Source organism: Drosophila willistoni (assembly GCF_018902025.1).
Source record: "Drosophila willistoni isolate 14030-0811.24 chromosome XR unlocalized genomic scaffold, UCI_dwil_1.1 Seg144, whole genome shotgun sequence".
Taxonomy (NCBI): Eukaryota; Metazoa; Arthropoda; class Insecta; order Diptera; family Drosophilidae; genus Drosophila; species Drosophila willistoni.
The window spans coordinates 1,459,642-1,478,290 of NW_025814057.1; the positions used below are offsets into that span (position 1 = coordinate 1,459,642).

The 18,649-nt window shown below is 39.8% G+C and overlaps 3 protein-coding genes across 7 annotated transcripts in view; all 3 read left to right on the top strand.

Moving 5' to 3' along the window:
- Positions 1 to 13,498, top strand: part of LOC6639442 (capon-like protein) — a 57,409-nt gene extending 43,911 nt beyond the window's left edge. For 2 of the 5 annotated variants that reach the window (XM_047012000.1, XM_023178914.2), the window contains exons 6-10: positions 2,758 to 2,965; positions 6,657 to 6,766; positions 7,285 to 7,455; positions 7,519 to 7,641; positions 7,934 to 9,888. In XM_047012000.1, coding sequence (XP_046867956.1) covers positions 2,758 to 2,965; positions 6,657 to 6,766; positions 7,285 to 7,455; positions 7,519 to 7,641; positions 7,934 to 9,103 — 1,782 coding nt within the window. In that variant the 3' untranslated portion in view covers positions 9,104 to 9,888. Of the gene's footprint in view, positions 1 to 915; positions 2,555 to 2,757; positions 2,966 to 6,656; positions 6,767 to 7,284; positions 7,456 to 7,518; positions 7,642 to 7,933; positions 9,891 to 10,887 lie in introns of those variants that run through there. The other 3 variants (XM_023178915.2, XM_023178911.2, XM_023178920.2) reach the window with 3 other exon arrangements.
- A 2,463-nt stretch (positions 13,499 to 15,961) lies between these two features.
- On the top strand, positions 15,962 to 17,056 carry LOC6639491. The gene has a single exon (XM_002062471.3). The coding sequence runs from the start codon at positions 15,962 to 15,964 to the stop codon at positions 17,054 to 17,056; it is 1,095 nt and encodes a 364-aa protein (XP_002062507.1).
- A 407-nt stretch (positions 17,057 to 17,463) lies between these two features.
- Positions 17,464 to 18,641, top strand: LOC6639490. The gene has a single exon (XM_002062470.3). The coding sequence runs from the start codon at positions 17,579 to 17,581 to the stop codon at positions 18,503 to 18,505; it is 927 nt and encodes a 308-aa protein (XP_002062506.1). The 5' UTR covers positions 17,464 to 17,578; the 3' UTR covers positions 18,506 to 18,641.
- The last annotated feature ends 8 nt before the right edge of the window (positions 18,642 to 18,649 follow it).

Here is an 18,649-nt window from a genome sequence, read left to right on the forward strand (position 1 = left end):
CGTTACTTTTCATTTTCTCATTTTTGAATTGTAATTCAGTACATTTAAATTGCACATAACACTGTGTACGTGAGTGTGTGTATGCGTGTGTGTGTGTGTGTGTGTGTGTATCTTGTATGTGTCATTTTGCTTGTCAAAATAATTCAAATTGATGTCTGTCGTTAATGTCGTTTGAGCCAAATGTCTGCACATTGCTTGTTGGCTAATGGTTAATGCCTGTCGATTCAAAGAATAAAAGTAGCCCTTTAAGATTTTTCTATCCCATTTTCTTGCCAACTCATTGACAGCAAATTGAGTGTGGAATGACCATAAGCTCAGTCTCATAATGCTTAGACGGATTCGTTTCGTTTAGGATACATTTAAACACTGTAAAATTGACATTTCCATTAGAAATGCTTTCGCTTTCGCTCAACCAACTCATTACCTTCTCGTCTTTCTTGCTTTATCAAAATGAAATCCGAGCACACAAAAGATCCACAAGATTTGATTTAGTAGGTACTTATTTGCTTAGCTGTTTGAATTCTCGAGTTTGATTTAAAAATAGATTCAAATTATAAAAAAATATAGATAAATATTATTGTTGAAAATGCGTTCAATTGTTTTGCGACCTTCGGTCCATAAACTTGTGTCAATCATCTGACTCATGATAACTCAAATCAGTCAAATGAAAAACCAATTTTTGACATGCAACAACTAGAAAAGAGAAAAGAAAATTGACAGGTCTCACTCCGCTAGCGCCCCCCTCTCCCATATTGAAATGAGCAAATATTGCAGAAATATGCAAGCGCAGCAGAAATATTAGTGAAAAGTCGACAATTCAAAAACCAAAAATATCCCAAAACAAAAAAAAATGGGTTAAAAATATATACATATGTATGTATAATTTTTTTTGTTTTTGCCAACCGACAGAAGAGAAATGAAAAAAAAAATACGGAAAGGTGTGAAATAAAAATGGATATTTTGGCAATGTGTGAACAACCTGGATCAAGGAGGCAATCACCGACCGACCGCAGCAACAAAGCCAAGTGGCAAAAACAATTATGAAATTAATTGCTAACTAATTGCCAAAGATTATTGGAACAAACAGCCAACAACAAAACCGAAACCGAAAAACTAAATAAACAAATAAAAAAAAAACTCATTGAACATTGAACTCGAAAAGTGAAAGTGCGTGAAAAGTATCCCTCTCTATCTCTCTCTCTCTGTCACTCTCACTCTCTCCCTGTGAATGTGCGTGTAGATGAGTTTTACTTTTAAACTTGTATGTTTTTGTTTGCGTTGACAAATTGCTAAAAAGAATTGGGAGAAAACCTTCAGGAGGATCATTGAACGTAGTATGACCATGAAGCATGAGAAGACGACCAGCCTCAGCATGGCAGCAACACCACAGCAACACCACAAACAGCAGGGAAACCACCTGACCCACCATCATCATCAGCAGCAGCAGCAAACACCACGCAGTCCCATTACCAAGGCCTTTGACTTTCTACCCTGGACAAGAAGTCGCAGCAAGGTGAACATGTCAAAGACCCCAACGGTGGACAAGGACACATCGGGATCGATAGCCAACGCCAACGCCAACGCCGCCGCCTCGTCAGAGGTGCATTATCATAGGAATATATTTCGTAGTGGTGGAGGCCTTATTAGGGATATCTTGGCTGGCGGTGATAAGGAAAATGGTGGTGCTGGTGGTGGTCATAGGCCACCACAATCTCCGTCGAGCAGAAAGAAGCAAAAGCATTTGAGTCGCAACAAAAGCTTGGATATTAGAGAACTCATCGGTTGTGTGGAGAATGAAATGGGAGCCAGGCCATCATCGGTGGCCACAAGTGGTTCATCGGGTGGCCGCTTTCTCGATGACACCTACATCGATCACAAGCCAAAGCATATTCTATTCAACGACGATGAGAATACGGTTTATATTATTAAAAAGGATTTGCCAGTCCAGTCCAAGGTGAAGCCATCGAATGGTTGCGATGGAGACGTGCTAAAGGCTCGCCTGAAATTTAAACGTGTGCCCAGTGGAGATCATTATGCTGCCTCACCGGAGGCACTGCGTAGGGCCCACCAATTGCATCAGCAGCGTCATATGTTGCAGCGAAGGAAGAGTTTGAGTGACCAGCAAAGTAGCTCCAGTTTAAGCAGTGGCAATGGCGGCGGGGGCAACGAAAGAGGCGGCGATAGGGCAGCAACAGGCGGCATTATGCTGGAGCGACCAAAGACCGACAAGCCACGCAAAAAGCTATCCTTTCGGGAGCCCATTGTGGCGGCTGAGCAAGCTCAATCGCTGGTAATGGCCACTGAGCAGCGTCAGGCCAGACAAAGGAGACGCAGTTCGCCATTGGAACGGACACGCGGCGGGGCTGCTACTGCTAGTGAAGCTGCGGGAATTGGAATTGCAATGGCAATGGGTGGCCTAGGTGGCATCGCTGCCATGGGTGGATTGGGTTCAATGGGTGGTGGTGGTGGCGGTGGTGGAAGTGGTTTAAGCAACTGTGATAATTTATGCAATAATCATCGCACAAAGGATGCAATTTCCTGCAGCGATCCCGAGGTGGGTTGAAAGCCATGGGGCGTATACGCAATTCGCATTATGCCTTAATTGTCCCACCCCATTTGTCCCTATTCATCGTTATTCTCCCCCTTCATCCATCATCCAATATTGCTTTACACACACACAGACACATATGAATGAAAACAATTATATTAATCTTGTTCCCTTCTCCTTTGTGTTTCTCTCATCTCATCTTGTTGCAGTCTCAGGCCATGCGCATAGTTCGCACTGTGGGACAAGCCTTTGAAGTGTGCCACAAATTTAATCTTCATAAGAATTCCCTGGAACCCAATGACGAACGCTCGGATATATCATCATCTGAGCTGCTCGATGTGGAGCAAATCAGCGAACAGCAGCAACTGAGCGAAGATGGCGGTGGAAACGCTGACGACAATGAGACGCCAAAGAAAGGTAAGAAAGAAAGATGAAAGGCAAGGGAAGGAAGGAAGGATTGGGTTGGGTTGGGTTGCATTGCATTGCATTGGGTAGAAGGAGCACTCGAGTCTCTGCTGGTCGTTGCCTGGCCAATAAATAAATGAAAAGCTTTTGCTGTCGTTTCGTTACGTTTCGTCCAGCAGCAAGGCAGCTGCTTCCTTCCCGGTTCATCCAATTGATGGCTGGCTAGCTGACTGCTGGTCGACCGACTCACTGTCTGTCCGTCCGTTGATTCGACCCCGTTGCTTTCTCGATGCTTGCTGCATTAGTTTGCTATTCATTTTTGCATTTCAATGCAAATTTCTTTGGTGTTTAATTTTGAATTCAGTTCAATGCGGCGCGTTCAGTGCAGCATTTGCATTTAAATTGCATTGGACGAAACGGACCAAAGGGAGACAACCAAGGTGTACGGATATATATTATAAATACATACATACATATATATATATGATGAAAGAAGGGACTGAAAGCAGCATTAAGGGCCTTAAATATTAACAACAATTAACAAGGCATAAGAACAAACGGAAAGCAGAAGCAACAGCATGCGAAATTTAAATCAGTTTAATACAATTTTAAATAAAACAAAGAAGCTTTAAACGCATTTATAAACAAAAGTCAAACGAATATGATTTCTAGTCACAATGCTAATAGTGCCAATAATTTTCAACCATGGTCAACAAATGCATAATGCTCGAAACGGGGGGGAAAAAAAAGGTGATTTGAAACATATGAGAAACATAACTGCGCATATACACATGAACATTTATGTCTATACAAACATACAGACACTTAAAACAAGAACAAGTGAAGAGCAACAAGGAGAAGGGACGTAAAGCGGGAGGAGAAATGTTTTTTTTGAAAAGATGGCAGTGCTGCTTTCGACATACTTGTCCGTACACTTCACTGCGCCGTTAAGCAATTTCCACGTATTGCTTCAATTTTCAATAATCTTTGCAGAGGCTTTTCATTTTTTTTCCCCTACATTTTTTTCTTTTTGTTTCGTTGGCGTTTGACGTCATCAACGAATATGTCTGTCTGTCCGAGAGAGAGAGAGAAAGAGAGAGAATGAGAGATGGTCCACATACATACATATATAATAAGTATGAAGAAAACCTCACAAATTCAATTCTTTTGGCATCTAAAACAAGCAAACGACATCATTCGTGGAAAAAATATGTAAAAGGCATCAAAAATATATATCTAAAGATACGTATGTATAGGTACTTCAAATATATGTATAGAGAATATGCCTTTGGGGGCAAGATGGATTAGTTAGTAGGTAGATAGATTGGTTGGATTGACTTGCTGGTTGGTTGGATTGGCTGCTATTTTCATCATAGCCATGGCATCATCTCTCCACAAACAGATGATATCGCTGGTAACGCAAAACTGAAATTATTATTATTGTCATTGTTGTTGTTGTTGTTGTTGTTGTTGTTGTTGTCAAGTGACATGACACAGGAACACAGGCAGAACCAAAATCATTAGGCACGACTGCCTCACGTGGCCGTGCGTCGCCATTTCCTCCTCCACTCCTAACCCACCTACTACTAACCATCACCCATCATCAACGCCCGAAATGCCCAAAGTCGTGTGCCAAAAATAATTTATCTATTTCCATATATATATATATATATATACATACATATATGTATTTTCTTGTAATTCTTTTTACGCCCACGTTTCTCGACTTTTTAATGGCTGGCAATGCCAGTGCTGAAAAGCACTCAAATTATGAATTATTATTGGTTTTTATTTTCGAATTCTCAGACAAATGCCAAAACAGGGGGGAAAACACAACACCCAAAAGTATGCAAAGTATTTCCAAGTTGAGACAGTACTTTATTCTTTTAACTCTGGAATTATCCTGATATACTGATCTATATAAATGTTGTCCCGATCATATCAAAGATTTTCCAAGGAAATGTGAGAATATGAAATCCATTATTGACCTAGGTTAAATTTTCAATTTCATTGAAACTCGGAAACACTTGATATAAGCCGTCACAAACGATCTAAACAATTTGAAAGAATATAGTAAATACAGTTCTAAAATATAACATTTTTAAATTGGGTTATTCCAGGAAAGTCTCGTAATGAAATCTACTCTTCACTTTGTTCTAGAAATTTTAAAAGATAATTTAGATAAATAAACGAAACAAGTGAAAATTTATTGACTTTGGCTGGCGGCTAATTACTCGTAAATGGACAACATTTTCCTATTTATTTTGGCACTCATTGAACTTGAACGAACCAATACTAATACATATATATATATATATATATAGATTCATGTAGCACATATGTATGTAAATCGGCAAAACAACTAAGACAAACTCTCTGCCTAATTTTTTCTGTTCATTCCATCACAATTGACTAGATAATGTGTTTTTTGAGTAATGGATCATTCTAAATGGGTCATTTCGATTGTAAAATTTGGGCTAAAAATAGGCAACATGTGTGGCATATAATTATATATTTCTTTTTTTAAATTTGAACGATTCAATCAATTTATTATCCTAACACATTCAACCAACTGCTTAAGCGTAACTTAAATAATATCTATGAAATGCCACATTAATTAACAATCAACAATAACAACAACAATAACAACAACAACAACAAATATAGAAGCCAACTCATCAGAGCCATTAACACACGTGCGCCCAAGGTGTGAAGCCAAATATCAGCGCAAATATTTGTATGGCAATAATTTTCAACTCTATATGTATGTATATATATATATATATAGGTCTACATATTTAGTAAATTGCTTGTATTTACACAAAATATTCATAAAGTTCGTGGAAGAAGAAATTTGCTGAAATATTTTCCACACACAAATCAAATTGAAAAACCAAAAAACTGTGGAGAATTTCAATGTAAACAATTTGCACACCATGCCAGGAAGAAGAATCGATTGAGATTTAGTAAGGGATCCTCCTGATATGTGTTTTCCATCCGATCCACGGAGGCATGGAGGAGGCAATGGGTATTAATGCCAAATTCTCCCTATCACAGATTGATTTCTAGACAAAAAATTTTTAATTTATCTTAAAATCGAATGTATTTAAACTTTAGTTCTAGTTCTCTGTTTCGAGTTCTTCATTCCTAGTTCTCCATTCCAAGTTCTCCGTTTCTAGTTCTCAGTTCCTAATTTTTCCGAAGCTAAAAATAAAACCTACTCTATTGGGTCGTTTCTTTTACAGTTCATTAGATGATTATTTACATTAAAGAGTTATTATTATTTATACCATTCCCTGTCAATTTTTTCATGTCTCACCCATGTTGAGATCTGGCCAAGTAGCGTATATGTACATATACATTATGTATACATAAAGGAACCATAATAATCAAAATAAGGAATGAAATTCAACCGCTGTAATTAATGGCAAATTAATCGTGAGACCACCCCATGTGTATGCCTCTCAAGTGTGTGTATGTGTGTGACCTTGACAAATGAAGGTAACGGCGGTCTGGTCTTCTCTATTTACACTCACTCACACACACACACACACTCAGTCACTTTAGCTGTTTACTAAACGACCGCCGCCAGTGCTTTCATTTAGCCACTAAATTTACTTTTGCTATTTTGAATTTTCTAATTTTCAATTTCGATTTTTTCCTCATACCCATTTTCATTGTTTTTCCCTATTTCTATTTAAAGAACACTTGGCCGTTTGCTCACCCGATTTGAATCACACGCAGCCGCAACGACCTAACCACTTGGAGCTAATGCCAACCCAGTCGAGTCTACGCAAATCGACCAGCCTTCTGGTGAGTAACATCAACTATACTAAAGTCAAATCCAACTCGTAATCGCAATCATAATCGTAATCATCGATCGTTCATTCTCATTCTCTCTTTCTGTATTTATAAGAGGATAATGGCCAGCTAATTTGTAGAAATCGAAATATTTATATTAGCCTCGAAGCTTAAAAATCAAAAGCAATTCAAATCCAATTAATATGCCAATTAGATACCAAATTTTTATGAGCAAATAAAACGAAAGAATCGAGAATCGTTAAGTATTATATTCTTACGTAGAAACAACAAATGTTTACATTTGCCACCAAATAGGGTATAAGAAGATGATAAAAAAGTAAAAACATATTATATATCCATACCATAAATTTAACAAAGATTTGTATAATGAGAACATCTAGAATGAATTGCTATGAAATTTCAACAAAAAGGATAAAAACTTGTAGTATTCAGAGATTAAAATCTCGTAGAACAGATGCAGTTTAGAAATCTGCGGAAAATGCCATTCTAATAAAAATTGATTTTTTCAGTGCGATGTGGATGACAAGTCTTTGGGCTCACCTTCATCGCCCCGCACAGAGATTTGCCATTTGAAGGACCAGCTGGAGGCGCAAGCTCTGCAAACGCGTCAGGCCTTGGCCCAATTGATGTTGGTGCGTGAGCAGCTCATATCAGAGACAAATGCGCGCATTGAGGCTCAGGTGGGTGTTGGATCGAGCGAATTGCATATTCAATTGCTCCAATATAACATTTTGTCTTTGCAGGCGCGCACGCAGCAGCTGCTGCAACAGAATCGTGAGTTACTTGAGCATTTGGCCTCGTTGGGGGCCTACAATGAGCAGCAGAGCGCTGGACTCACCTCGGCCAATATTGGGATGGCACCACAGGTAAAAATCCTATAGCAATTACAAATTTTTAAGCCAGATTTCGTTGAAGCTTTCAAAATGCCCTCCCAGAAAAAAAAAAAAAAACGCTGCCCGATTTGCATGTGTGTTTCTTTAGTTTTTTTTGTTGCCCATTTCTTTTTTGCATTTCATTTGCTGCACGTGTGTTGTTGTTTTGTTTGTTTATTATGTTCTTGTTCCTCTTGTTGTTGTTGTTGTGTTTTCTCGTTGATTTAGTGCGAGGCAAGCCTCTCTTAATGCCCAACACCTTTTTGTATTCCACCCCATCCGGCAGCAATCGCAATTGCAATTACTGCTTCAGGCAACCAGCAACAACAACAATTTGGCCACAATTAATCAGCAGATCAACAATTTGGGCAACATAAACCAGCAGCTCACCTCACTCAGTCATCAATTGAGCGGGCTGAATCAGCAGAGCCAACATTTACAAAATCTGCAACAACAGCAGCAGCAGCAGCAACATCAGCAACAGACGCCATCATCCTCTCAGCAGCAGACAAACCAAATGACACCGGCAACACCACCGCCCCCATCTGCTTCTGGTGGTGGTGGTGCAGCCGCCAGTGCAAGTAGTGTAACGTATCCGACGTTGGGTCAATTGCAAACTATCAGCAATCAATTGCAGCAGCAACAGCAACAGGATGCCCTGTCCAAGGATCTATTTCAGGTTAATCAGGAGCTGCTCAATCGTCTGCAGGCTCTCAATCTCAATGCCAATTCCACAACGCAGCAGACACAGCAGCAGCAGCAGCAGCAGCAAACGCCATCAGCCTCGCCCCACAATTCCTTTTTCTATGTCAATCCATTGTCCTGCACGCCGGGTACACCCAATAACAACAACAACAATAACAGCCTGACTGGCGCAGGTGTTGGAGCCGGAGCTGGCGGAGGTTTCAATTTTCTAACATCGCCGGCAACTGGCGGCACTCTTACTCCATCTCCATTGGGTACAATGAATCGCAATTCCTTTGCAGGCAGCTCCTCACTCAATGAGGACATACGCTTGAGCATCGAACAGAATTTAAATAATCTTGAGGAGCAACTGAAAGCGGCCGTTTCGAATGGCAATTTAGCTGGTTTGGCCTGTGGTGGTTCCACCAGCACCAGGGATACAAGCCGCAGTTCATCCACCTTGGACTCCCCCTCATCGCCGCGTCTGAGGCATAGCAACAACAACATAAGTCCCGGCAGTAGCAGTCAATTGAATGGCAACAATAATAATGGAAATGGCAATGCCAATAGCAACGCCAACGGCAATGGTAATGGCAGAGAAACTCGCTTCAATACGGTTCTATTGAGAGTCACCGATGAGGCTGGCCATCAGCGCAAACTATCCGCTACGCCCAGTTTTATAACGCGAAGTACAAGCGAAAAAGTACCAAATCGCAGTCAAATGATGAGTCAAGTGCAACGCACCGCCTGGGCAAGGCATACAACAAAATGATTATGGGAGAATCTGATGGAGGAGAAGCCGTTGACAGAGGATGCAGATGTAAATGAATGATGGACCAGGTCTTAAGTTAGTTTTAGTGATTGAGTTTACCCCCCCCCCCCACACACACACACACACACACACCCCAACTAGTGAGCGATTGAGTGAATGAGTGCGAACCGTGAATGATGTGAATGTGTGAGTGAGCTGCTTGATGCATGAATGTGTTGCAACAGTATTAAATTTAAATCAATCTAAAAACAAAACTCATTTTAAATTTAGTTATGCATTTTAAGTTTAATAATCACTGTGCCAAAATTACTGAGGCAAATGCTCAAACAAAAATGTGCCAAAAAAAACACATTAAAAACTCTTGTATAGCCAAAATAATTTGAGCAAAATTCAGTTTTAGCTCAATTGATCGATAGCAGAAGAACAAATATGCAAAATGGTAAATAATTAGGCAAAGGAAAAACAAAGAAAGACAAATTGTTTAAGTTTACAATTTGTACAAATTCTGCGAAATGATGAAATATATATGTATGTATTTGTACAAACTACTTGCTCAACTTAGAAAAAAACAAATGTAACCGACAAAAATTAGCTCTCAATATATTCTATGTGATTGTTGATTGTCTGTTACCAATCTTTCGTTTCATCAGAGACTTTGCCAACAAAATTAATGTCCATCATGCGAAAACAATTAAATGTCTAGTCAAGTGAAAGTATTTATTCTAATTAAACATAAATTACATATGAGATATGAAAACCGTAAGCAGCATATCAAAAACAAAAACTATTTATAATTGTGCAAAAAAAAAAAAAAAAAATCGAAATGAAAAAAAAAAAATAAACAAGTATTTTTCTCTTCCCCAAAAAAAAAAAACCCAAAAATATTAAATAAAAATTAAAATGTATATGAATATTATTAAATTGTTAAGGCTTGAATATAAACTGGTGGAAAAAAAGAACAAAAAAAAAACAACAGATTTAGTTTAAATAGTGTTTTTTTTTTTTTTAAATTTTTGTTGTTTTTTTTTTTAGTTTCAATTTAAAATTTTGTATGTGTGCAAATTTTCCAATTATGTTTAGCATAATTAAATATTACAAACGCAAATACAACAAAAAAGAAAAATGTTATTGTATTTTTGTAAATTATTATTTTAATTCTATGCATTAAGTTAAACAATACATAAAAATCCCTCTACCCCCCCCCCCCCCCCCCCCCCCCCAAAAAAAAAAAAGAAAGAAAAACACAAAACAACCAAGAGAACAAACAAAAAGAGCAGACATAATAAAAATGGTTTAAATATATAGATATATATATACCGCATCGGATTATCTGAGTTTCGATTAATCATGGGCAACAATTGAAAGTTAATGCAAGAGTAAGCAATTTTCCTAATGAGTTTTTACACACACACACACACACATACAGCGAAAAGGGTCAGCAGAGCAGTGGGCGAAAAAAAGTGTAGCATACATTTAAGGGCTGGCAGTGCATAAATTTTCGCCCTTGATAAATGAAAAATGATGCCTCCAACCAGAAGAGGAGGATGGGAGGCGTAGAAGTCTATCTTGCCATAAAAAGTAGCAAAACAGTGAAGAAAAAAAAAACAAGTGTCGCCATTTTTCACTTTACTTTTGTCATCGTTGCTGCTGCTACTGCTGCGGCTCGTTGTTGGCGGTGGGCAGCAGCAGCAAGCATGGCAATTTGCGCACATAACTCATTTGCATAAATTTACACACTGACTTATCCCACTCTTCCCCCCTGTCCCACTCATTTCCATTCACAGCTCTCGTCGACAGCGAAAGTGGCCCGCTGGTTTCAACAGCTTCCCTGGCACACAGCTTCCCTTTCACGGCCCGAAAGCGGTTTCGTTTCCGGCGATTCACGTTCTGAGAAATATCAAGAGGATCATTTCTATGGAGGAGCTGGCGGTGTCTGTGTTGGTGGAGTCGGCGGCAACGGCGTTGGCGGCGGTGGTGGTGGTGGTATCGGTAACATTGCAAAGGAAACGGATGATTTATGCGATGAGTTTTTACTGGTCGAAGGCAGCAGCACCATTTGGACAAAGTTAAGCGCCAAAAAGCGTCGTAAATTGCTTGGCATGCGTCTGGGCAAAGTGACAACATTCTAAGGCAATGGCACAGACACACACCCCACACCCCACCAAGAAGTAGGAGAGGAGCCGCCGTAATGTGTGCGTTTATTAGCTGTTAAGTGGTAGATATTTTTTTGATAAATGTAGTACTAATAAGTTTTAGCTATCTAATGAAAATCAATAGACTAAATTGACCAAATTAACCCCCAAAAATGGAATGGAATCGAAACGACATGCTCATTGAAATGCCATGCAGCTCACATACAGACACACACTCATCCCCAGACATTCACAACAACAACAACAACAACAAACAAAACAAAATATCAGAATTAACTCGACAATTAGTTAGACATAAGTCAATTAGCTAAAGCTCAAATGGGTATTTAAGTATTATAAGAAAACATTAATCATACGCCACGTATAACACACACACACACAAACACAGCAAAAGAGAGAGACTGAAGCAGAAGCAGCAGCAGCAGAAGAAGAAGTAAAAGCTTAACTTGGCCAACTTTTCCTTGAAGTAGAAAAACTGGTTATTAAGCTAAGCAACACACAGTCACACATCCACAAACAACTACATACATACATACATACATACATACATACATACATACATGCATATATAGGTGCGAGAGTAGCTTCTTTGGCCACAAGGACAACAATGATTCAAAATGTAACAAAAAACAAAAAAAACAACATTCAACATTCATAAATTTTCCAAGCATCATTTCGGTTTTTCCTTTCAGAGTTCACTTGTTGTTGTTGTTTTTTATGCATAAATCGATTTTACTTTTTATGTTGTAGGTAGCTAAAAAAAAAAGGGAAAACAGAAAGGAAAAGCAACTCTATAAATTTTTCTTTATATTTTCGGCAAGCAAGAGCTTGCGAGAAGCAAACGTGAAGGGGGCAGTTACCAGCTGCAACCAAGAAACCTATACACACACACACACACACACACTTACACCGAAAAGTCTGCGGCATACGTGGCGTATAAGCTATTTACCCCACAAATTTATGTAGATTCCGTTCGAGCTATAAAACAAAGCCTGAACATGAAAATGAAAATGAAAATGAAAATGTTCTGTCTTTTTGTGGGTCTCTTTTCACTGAGGGGATTACAGGGGAATGATAGTAGTAGTAGTAATAGAAAGGTAGCTAGTAATCTTCTTCAACTTAGTTTTAGTTCAAGTAGAGTTATACATATGCTAAGTTCAACTGTGTGAACAAAAACAATGAAAACGAAAAGACAAAAGGAACAAAACAAAATGAAATTTTAATTTGGCTGGGGCATAATCAAAGAGAAGGAGAAGGGAGGGAGATCAGGCAATACCAAATACCCTACCACATTTTTAATATACATACCTATCCACAAACCAAGCCGATTTGGATTAAATATATCTAATGTTCAAGGAAATTTTAATTTATTCCGTTTTTTTCAATCAATGTATACTTTTGTTTAAGAGTTATAGAAGACAGTTGTGTTTATTCCGTTCAGCTTAGAATTAATACATATACCCTTCACTACGAGGTATAGAATTGTGGCCAACCGCTGCCTCTCTCTCTCTCTATCTCACTTTGAATCTCTCCACAGACTTAACTCATCAACCTAAGCCGAATTTCTATTACATTTTTAAGCTGCTTTTTTGTTTTTATTGCTTTTCAAATGAAAAACGACGATTTACCTAACGATTTTATGACATTGCCACCATTCCGAAGAAACACCCACTTCAACTCCCACATCGCCTCCCCCCACCAGTTATTCTCTTTTACCCCAACTCATTTCAACTCCATCATCATCCAAATCATCATCTCAAAATTTAGGTACGAAATTGTAAACGAATAAATTTTTATGGTTTTAGTTAATTTATGCTTAAAATGAAAAGGAGAATAAACCAACGAGCGAACGATGATGAAAAAGAAAAGACAATTTGTTTGAGACTGAAACTGAAATTTTTGTACTAAGCATAAAACAAAAAAAAACACAAAAAAAAAACAGAATAAAAGAGATCAAAAAATCATTCATATACATTAAGTGCACACACACACACACGTACACCGCATTTTATGTGCTGTGTGTGTGTCATGCCAGAACAAATGCATTCCACTTGAACATTTACACATGATGAACTAATTTAAACATTAAATTAAGCATAATTTAATATCAATTTTTTTTTTTTTTCACCCACACATATTCTTGATATTTTTTCCTTCATCGTGTTCGTATTTGTATTTTAAAATTAGCATGTACAATAGAATTAAGTGAATTGTATGTAATAAAAATTCAACTGCAACCTGCTGTGTGGCGAGTGTTCATTTTGTTGGCAGTTCAATTAATTTAACGCGCTATCCATGTAGGGACAAGCAGAGAGAAGCATGGACATCGACATGGACATGGGACATGGGACAGGGACATGGGATATGCTTGAACATGGTTGGCCCAGCAAGTGGGCTTGGCTGCCAGTTAGTCGGTTGCAAGAAGGAGAGCATGGAATGGAGGCGAAACCGTTGTTGGAGGTGGGCTCTATGTATATTGAAAAATTACAAAGAAACAAGGCAAAGTATTCTGCGGTTATAATTAAGGACAGGAAGGAGATCTTCCCCCGCCGAAAAAAAACGAAATGACAAAAAAAAGAAGGTAACTTACTAATGGTAGGAAAATGAAAAATGAAAATTTTGCCCAAACACACGCGCGAGAACAGAGAAAAATGTGACATGCGATATTTTCTGTTGTTTGTGTTTGTGTGTGTGTAATAACTGTTGACATTTTTTGGGGCCTGGACACCAGACATAATTACACAAAGGTAGGCAGGCAGCAGCAAGATGACCCTGAAAACAGGAAGTTCACTTTGCTATGTGGCACATAGCACATATACACACAAAGACGAGCGTACACGCAACATGTGAGCGATGTGACAGCAACAAGAAACAGTTGAAAGTGCCGCATGTCCTGTCCAACGTCATCCTTCTGCCACACAACACACACACACAAACACACACTATACTCCTCCTCCTAGCTGGCACTACATCATCTACATTGGAGCGAGCACTCACAACAACTCACATATATTCGCGCGCACTTATCGCGTGGGTGGTGCTTTTAATTCACATTTTATTTTCAGCGTTGCGCGCGTAATTGTTGCTTCCATGGGTCCTGGACAGGACATGGATATAGTCAGTTCGCGTTGGCGCTGCACAGCGGACGTGTGTGCCTCGAATAACGCGCATTCATTTAGCTTATAGTTTAAGTTAACTATTGCGAAATTGCTGCTGCTGCGGCCATGCAAAACGAGGCCAGTGAAAGTGTGGCGGCAACAGGAGAAGAAGGTGGAGGAGCACCATCACCATCGCCCATACCCACACCCACACCCACACCTGCTCCTCCTCCACCTGATCCTCCGCGTCGTGCGAAACCAGGAATATTACGCTTAGATATCAGTAAACCACGACGTTCATCAGGTGGTTCTGTCGATTTTCGCAGCAGTGTGTCTTATGGCAGTGGCACTATTGCTGCTCCTTCTGGTGGTGGTGGTGGTGGCGGTAACAACACCACTGGCCCCAACAGTGAGGTAAGTGAACATGATTTACTGCACGCCAGGGAGTGCTTACGATTTGGTCGGGGCACGTGCAGAAACAGCAGCAGCAGCATAGCCCCATAAAAGGTGAAAAGAATGAATGGAAGTTGGTTGGTTGGCCAATGTGTTGGCTGTTTGGTTGGTGGCTTGCCAACTCAAATGCCAATGCCAATAGCCATGCCCATAAACACCAGCAGAGCAGCCGAGTCTCACTTAACTTGGTCGACAACCGCTTGGATTAAGCAATGCAGCCAGCCAGGACATCTAACCAACAGTCAGGACAGCAAGATAAAATCATTTTTTATGCAGGCCACTGACTGAACAGTTTGCCAAAGGCATTCCCAGAACATTTCAAAACGACCTTTAGTTACTCTTTACGAGTACGAGTACGAGTAGGAGTTTCACTGTGATAAAGAAGACTTAAACGCGATCCACTTCAATCGTTACTCAATTTTGGCTGTGGTGTTAAAAAGTATGGAAAATGACCCCTAAAGTTATAACAAGCATTTTGAACTTCCTTGTTATTCCTTATTCCCATTCTACTTACAGGCTTAGCGAAATAGATGAAAAGAGAAAAATTCTATTTTTAATTTGTTTGCGTGAATTTCGAAGAAAATGTGCTCTAAAAATCTAATATAAATGTTTTATACTTGACCATAAACTCATTATGTCCGACCAACGCAGTACTACTTACTGTCTGTGTGAGAGAGAGAGTATGCTTAGAGAAAATGTTCATTTGAAGAGGAGACATGCGAGCGAAACTAAACGCTTAATGACCCGACAGTTAGACAAACACACGAATGAATGGCCTGGCCTGGCCTGGATGCGGAGTAGAGTGGAGTTGACCACACCCATACCCTCATCTAGACGAGAGAGACATGTTTATTTAGTCATAAAGCTGATACGTAATCTGAACAATGCCAGGATAGTCTAAGCCAAGTAAGTCAGAGTCAGCGTGAGTTTGAGACATTTCAAAATTAGTAAAAATTTTTGTTGCCTTTCTCGAAAAAAAAAAAAAAACACATACACACACACACACACACACACACACTGTACATATAATAATAAAAAAAGAAAAAAAGAAAAAAAAAATAACGAAAACGAAAGTCTACACGAAAGGAAACGCAAGTCTAGAACTAGTGACCAAGTCACATCCGAATTAGCGAAAGTAGGAAAATAGGAGGATAATGTCGCAGGAGAGCTTGGAGGTAACCCCACTGAGGACTTTCATCACGCACAGCTCGTACGAGGGTGCCTGGAATAGTGCTGTGAATATGATGGATGGTTTTGGTAGCTATCGCTATCCCGATGGCAGTGAATATCGAGGCCCATTCGTCCAGGGTAAATTCCATGGCTTTGGCCATTTGAAACTGGCCCAGCCGTATAGATTTACCATAAAGGGCGAATTTAAACATGGCAAACTTGTGAGCATCGAGGACATGTGGTTCAATGATGGCCTACATGTCCAGGGCACTTTCTCTGGATCGGATTTCAAGTGCGATCAATGGGATTATCTAACGGCCAACGATCGCCGCTATCAGGCGGAACGACGCTATGGCCAGCAGCCAGTGGGGCCCACATCGTATTTGACCAATGATCTAATGGCTCGTCCCATACCCGATGGCTGCTATGACGTCGAAGAGGGTATCTTTAATCCTCGGAGCGGTTATCTACTCAATCGTCCAGCTCCGTTCCCGAGTAACACCTACGTGGGTTGCACTGAAGAGCGCGACTGGATCGTGCACAATTGCCGGCGTGCTCGCACGGATCACATAAGTGAACCGTTGCCGAGCTTCTGTCGCAGCATCACTCAAAACAATCTGTGGACCGAGCAGCAACAATTGCCCGAAATAGCTATCTATGCGCCCAATCAGCGATTGCCGACCAAGCCCTACTATCCCAAATTGTGCAAGGAGAGAGCCAATCAGAAGCAAGGTGACGATCGCAAGACCAAGAACAAGAGCGTCGACGGCGGGCAAATTGGGCTAGCTAATGCATATAACGCTTCCATATTGGAAGCTAAAACAGATCATAATTTCGCGGAATCATATCGCCAATGGACTAGTTCTTCGGATGTCAGACGCCTGGGTTCCGACTACCAGTCTAGTTGCCCAATGGAAAGCTTTTCGGACGAACAGATACGCATGAATGTGCAAGAGGCCTACGATAATGTCAATCTCATGCAAATCAAGAGAACAGCCGACGATTTTCATGTGGTGCAGTCGAATTTGATGCGTCCGGCAAGTTTTGTCGATCTTACACGTTCCGTATTTGAATTATAATTAACCAAACAAAAGAAAACGAATAAAATCAAATTATAGTCAAATTATAGTAATGGGCATAAAAAAGGAAACTTTATTTAGCACTAAAGAGCTTCAAGGCTTATTGTAGAAAGGAAGACTTCAGAGATAGAAAAGTTTAAAGTCATCTTAAAAAGTGGCAAAAAGTGGAATTCTTTTAGAGATGGTCTTGAGGAAGGGAAATTAAATACTTTTTGAGACTTAAATTGAAAAATAAAAGAATTCTTCAATGGAAAGAGCTTACAGAATAGCATGGGTAATCAAGGTCTTGAAAAAGAAAAAGAATTGAATTGAAAAAGCAGAGATTTTCTAAGAGACAGACAAACTGACGACTGAAGAGTAGTTCATCTTAAAGTTCTCAAAATTGTAGATCAAATTGGAATATAGTGTCTAGTCATTAGTTCAATTTAGTCTAGTAGACTTTGTGTTACAAGGGTTTATAAATATTTATATATGATACCATCCTATTTCAGAAAACAAAATATTTAAATTAAGAGGGAAGAGATGCCGCAGATTTCGTACAGTGCAAAATATCCCACCGATTCAAAATTCTCTGGCGTGAGTGATGAGCTTGGTATGCAGGGTTATGGCCTCTATGTGTACCCGGATGGCACCCGCTACTTGGGTTACTTTCACAACAATCGTTTCCATGGCCTGGGCCTCATTACATTAGGGAAACCGTACAATATGAGCTATCAGGTGGAGCATATTCACGGCAAGTTAACCAAAATCATCGACATGGTTTTCAGCGATGATTTGATGGTTGACTTTAAGATGGATGAGAATAATACGACAATGGCGTTCGATAATTGGTCGTATTGCACGAAAAAGGATCGTCGCTTTTGTGGTGAGATTCTCACACCGTTGGCACCGGTGGGGCCCCAAAAATATAAAACAAAAGATGGTCCAAATGCTCCACATTTGGATAGAAATATCTTCGACCTGGGTTTTGGCCAATTGAATCAACACGGCTTCCTAATGGATGTTCCCAATTACATGAGCGATATGTCTAGCTTTTATGTGGGTTGTAGGGAAATTCGTGGTTGGATTCGAGAGCACTGCCACCATGGGCCATTGTTCAATTTGCATCTGAAGCAGCAGATACGGGCAAAATATGCCAGACAGATAATACGCAACAACATGGACAATCAGGATGATTTGAACTGTGCGACACAACATCAGGAATCAGCACGATGGCACAAATCGTCCATTTGTCGCGATCGAGCAAGCGAACCGAGTTCCGAATCGGGAAAAGCGTTAAGGGCCCACATGGCAAGCACTTCGCATACTTTCACCTCCGAAATGGATAAGGAGATACAGCGGGAGTCGCGTGGCAAGTGCAAGGATCTAAAGACAAAGCCTCCACAATCACTTCATAACCATCCAGTGATGCAATTTACCAGCGAGAGTGGTGTCTGTCGCATTAACTGAGCCCATTTTGTGTTAGTTACACACAAACACACACACACACACACACACACACACACACACACACATATATGTATATATCTATAGTTCATACTTTTACCCATTGTAAATTAAAATATGCCATATATTTTTTGACCTATTAATTGA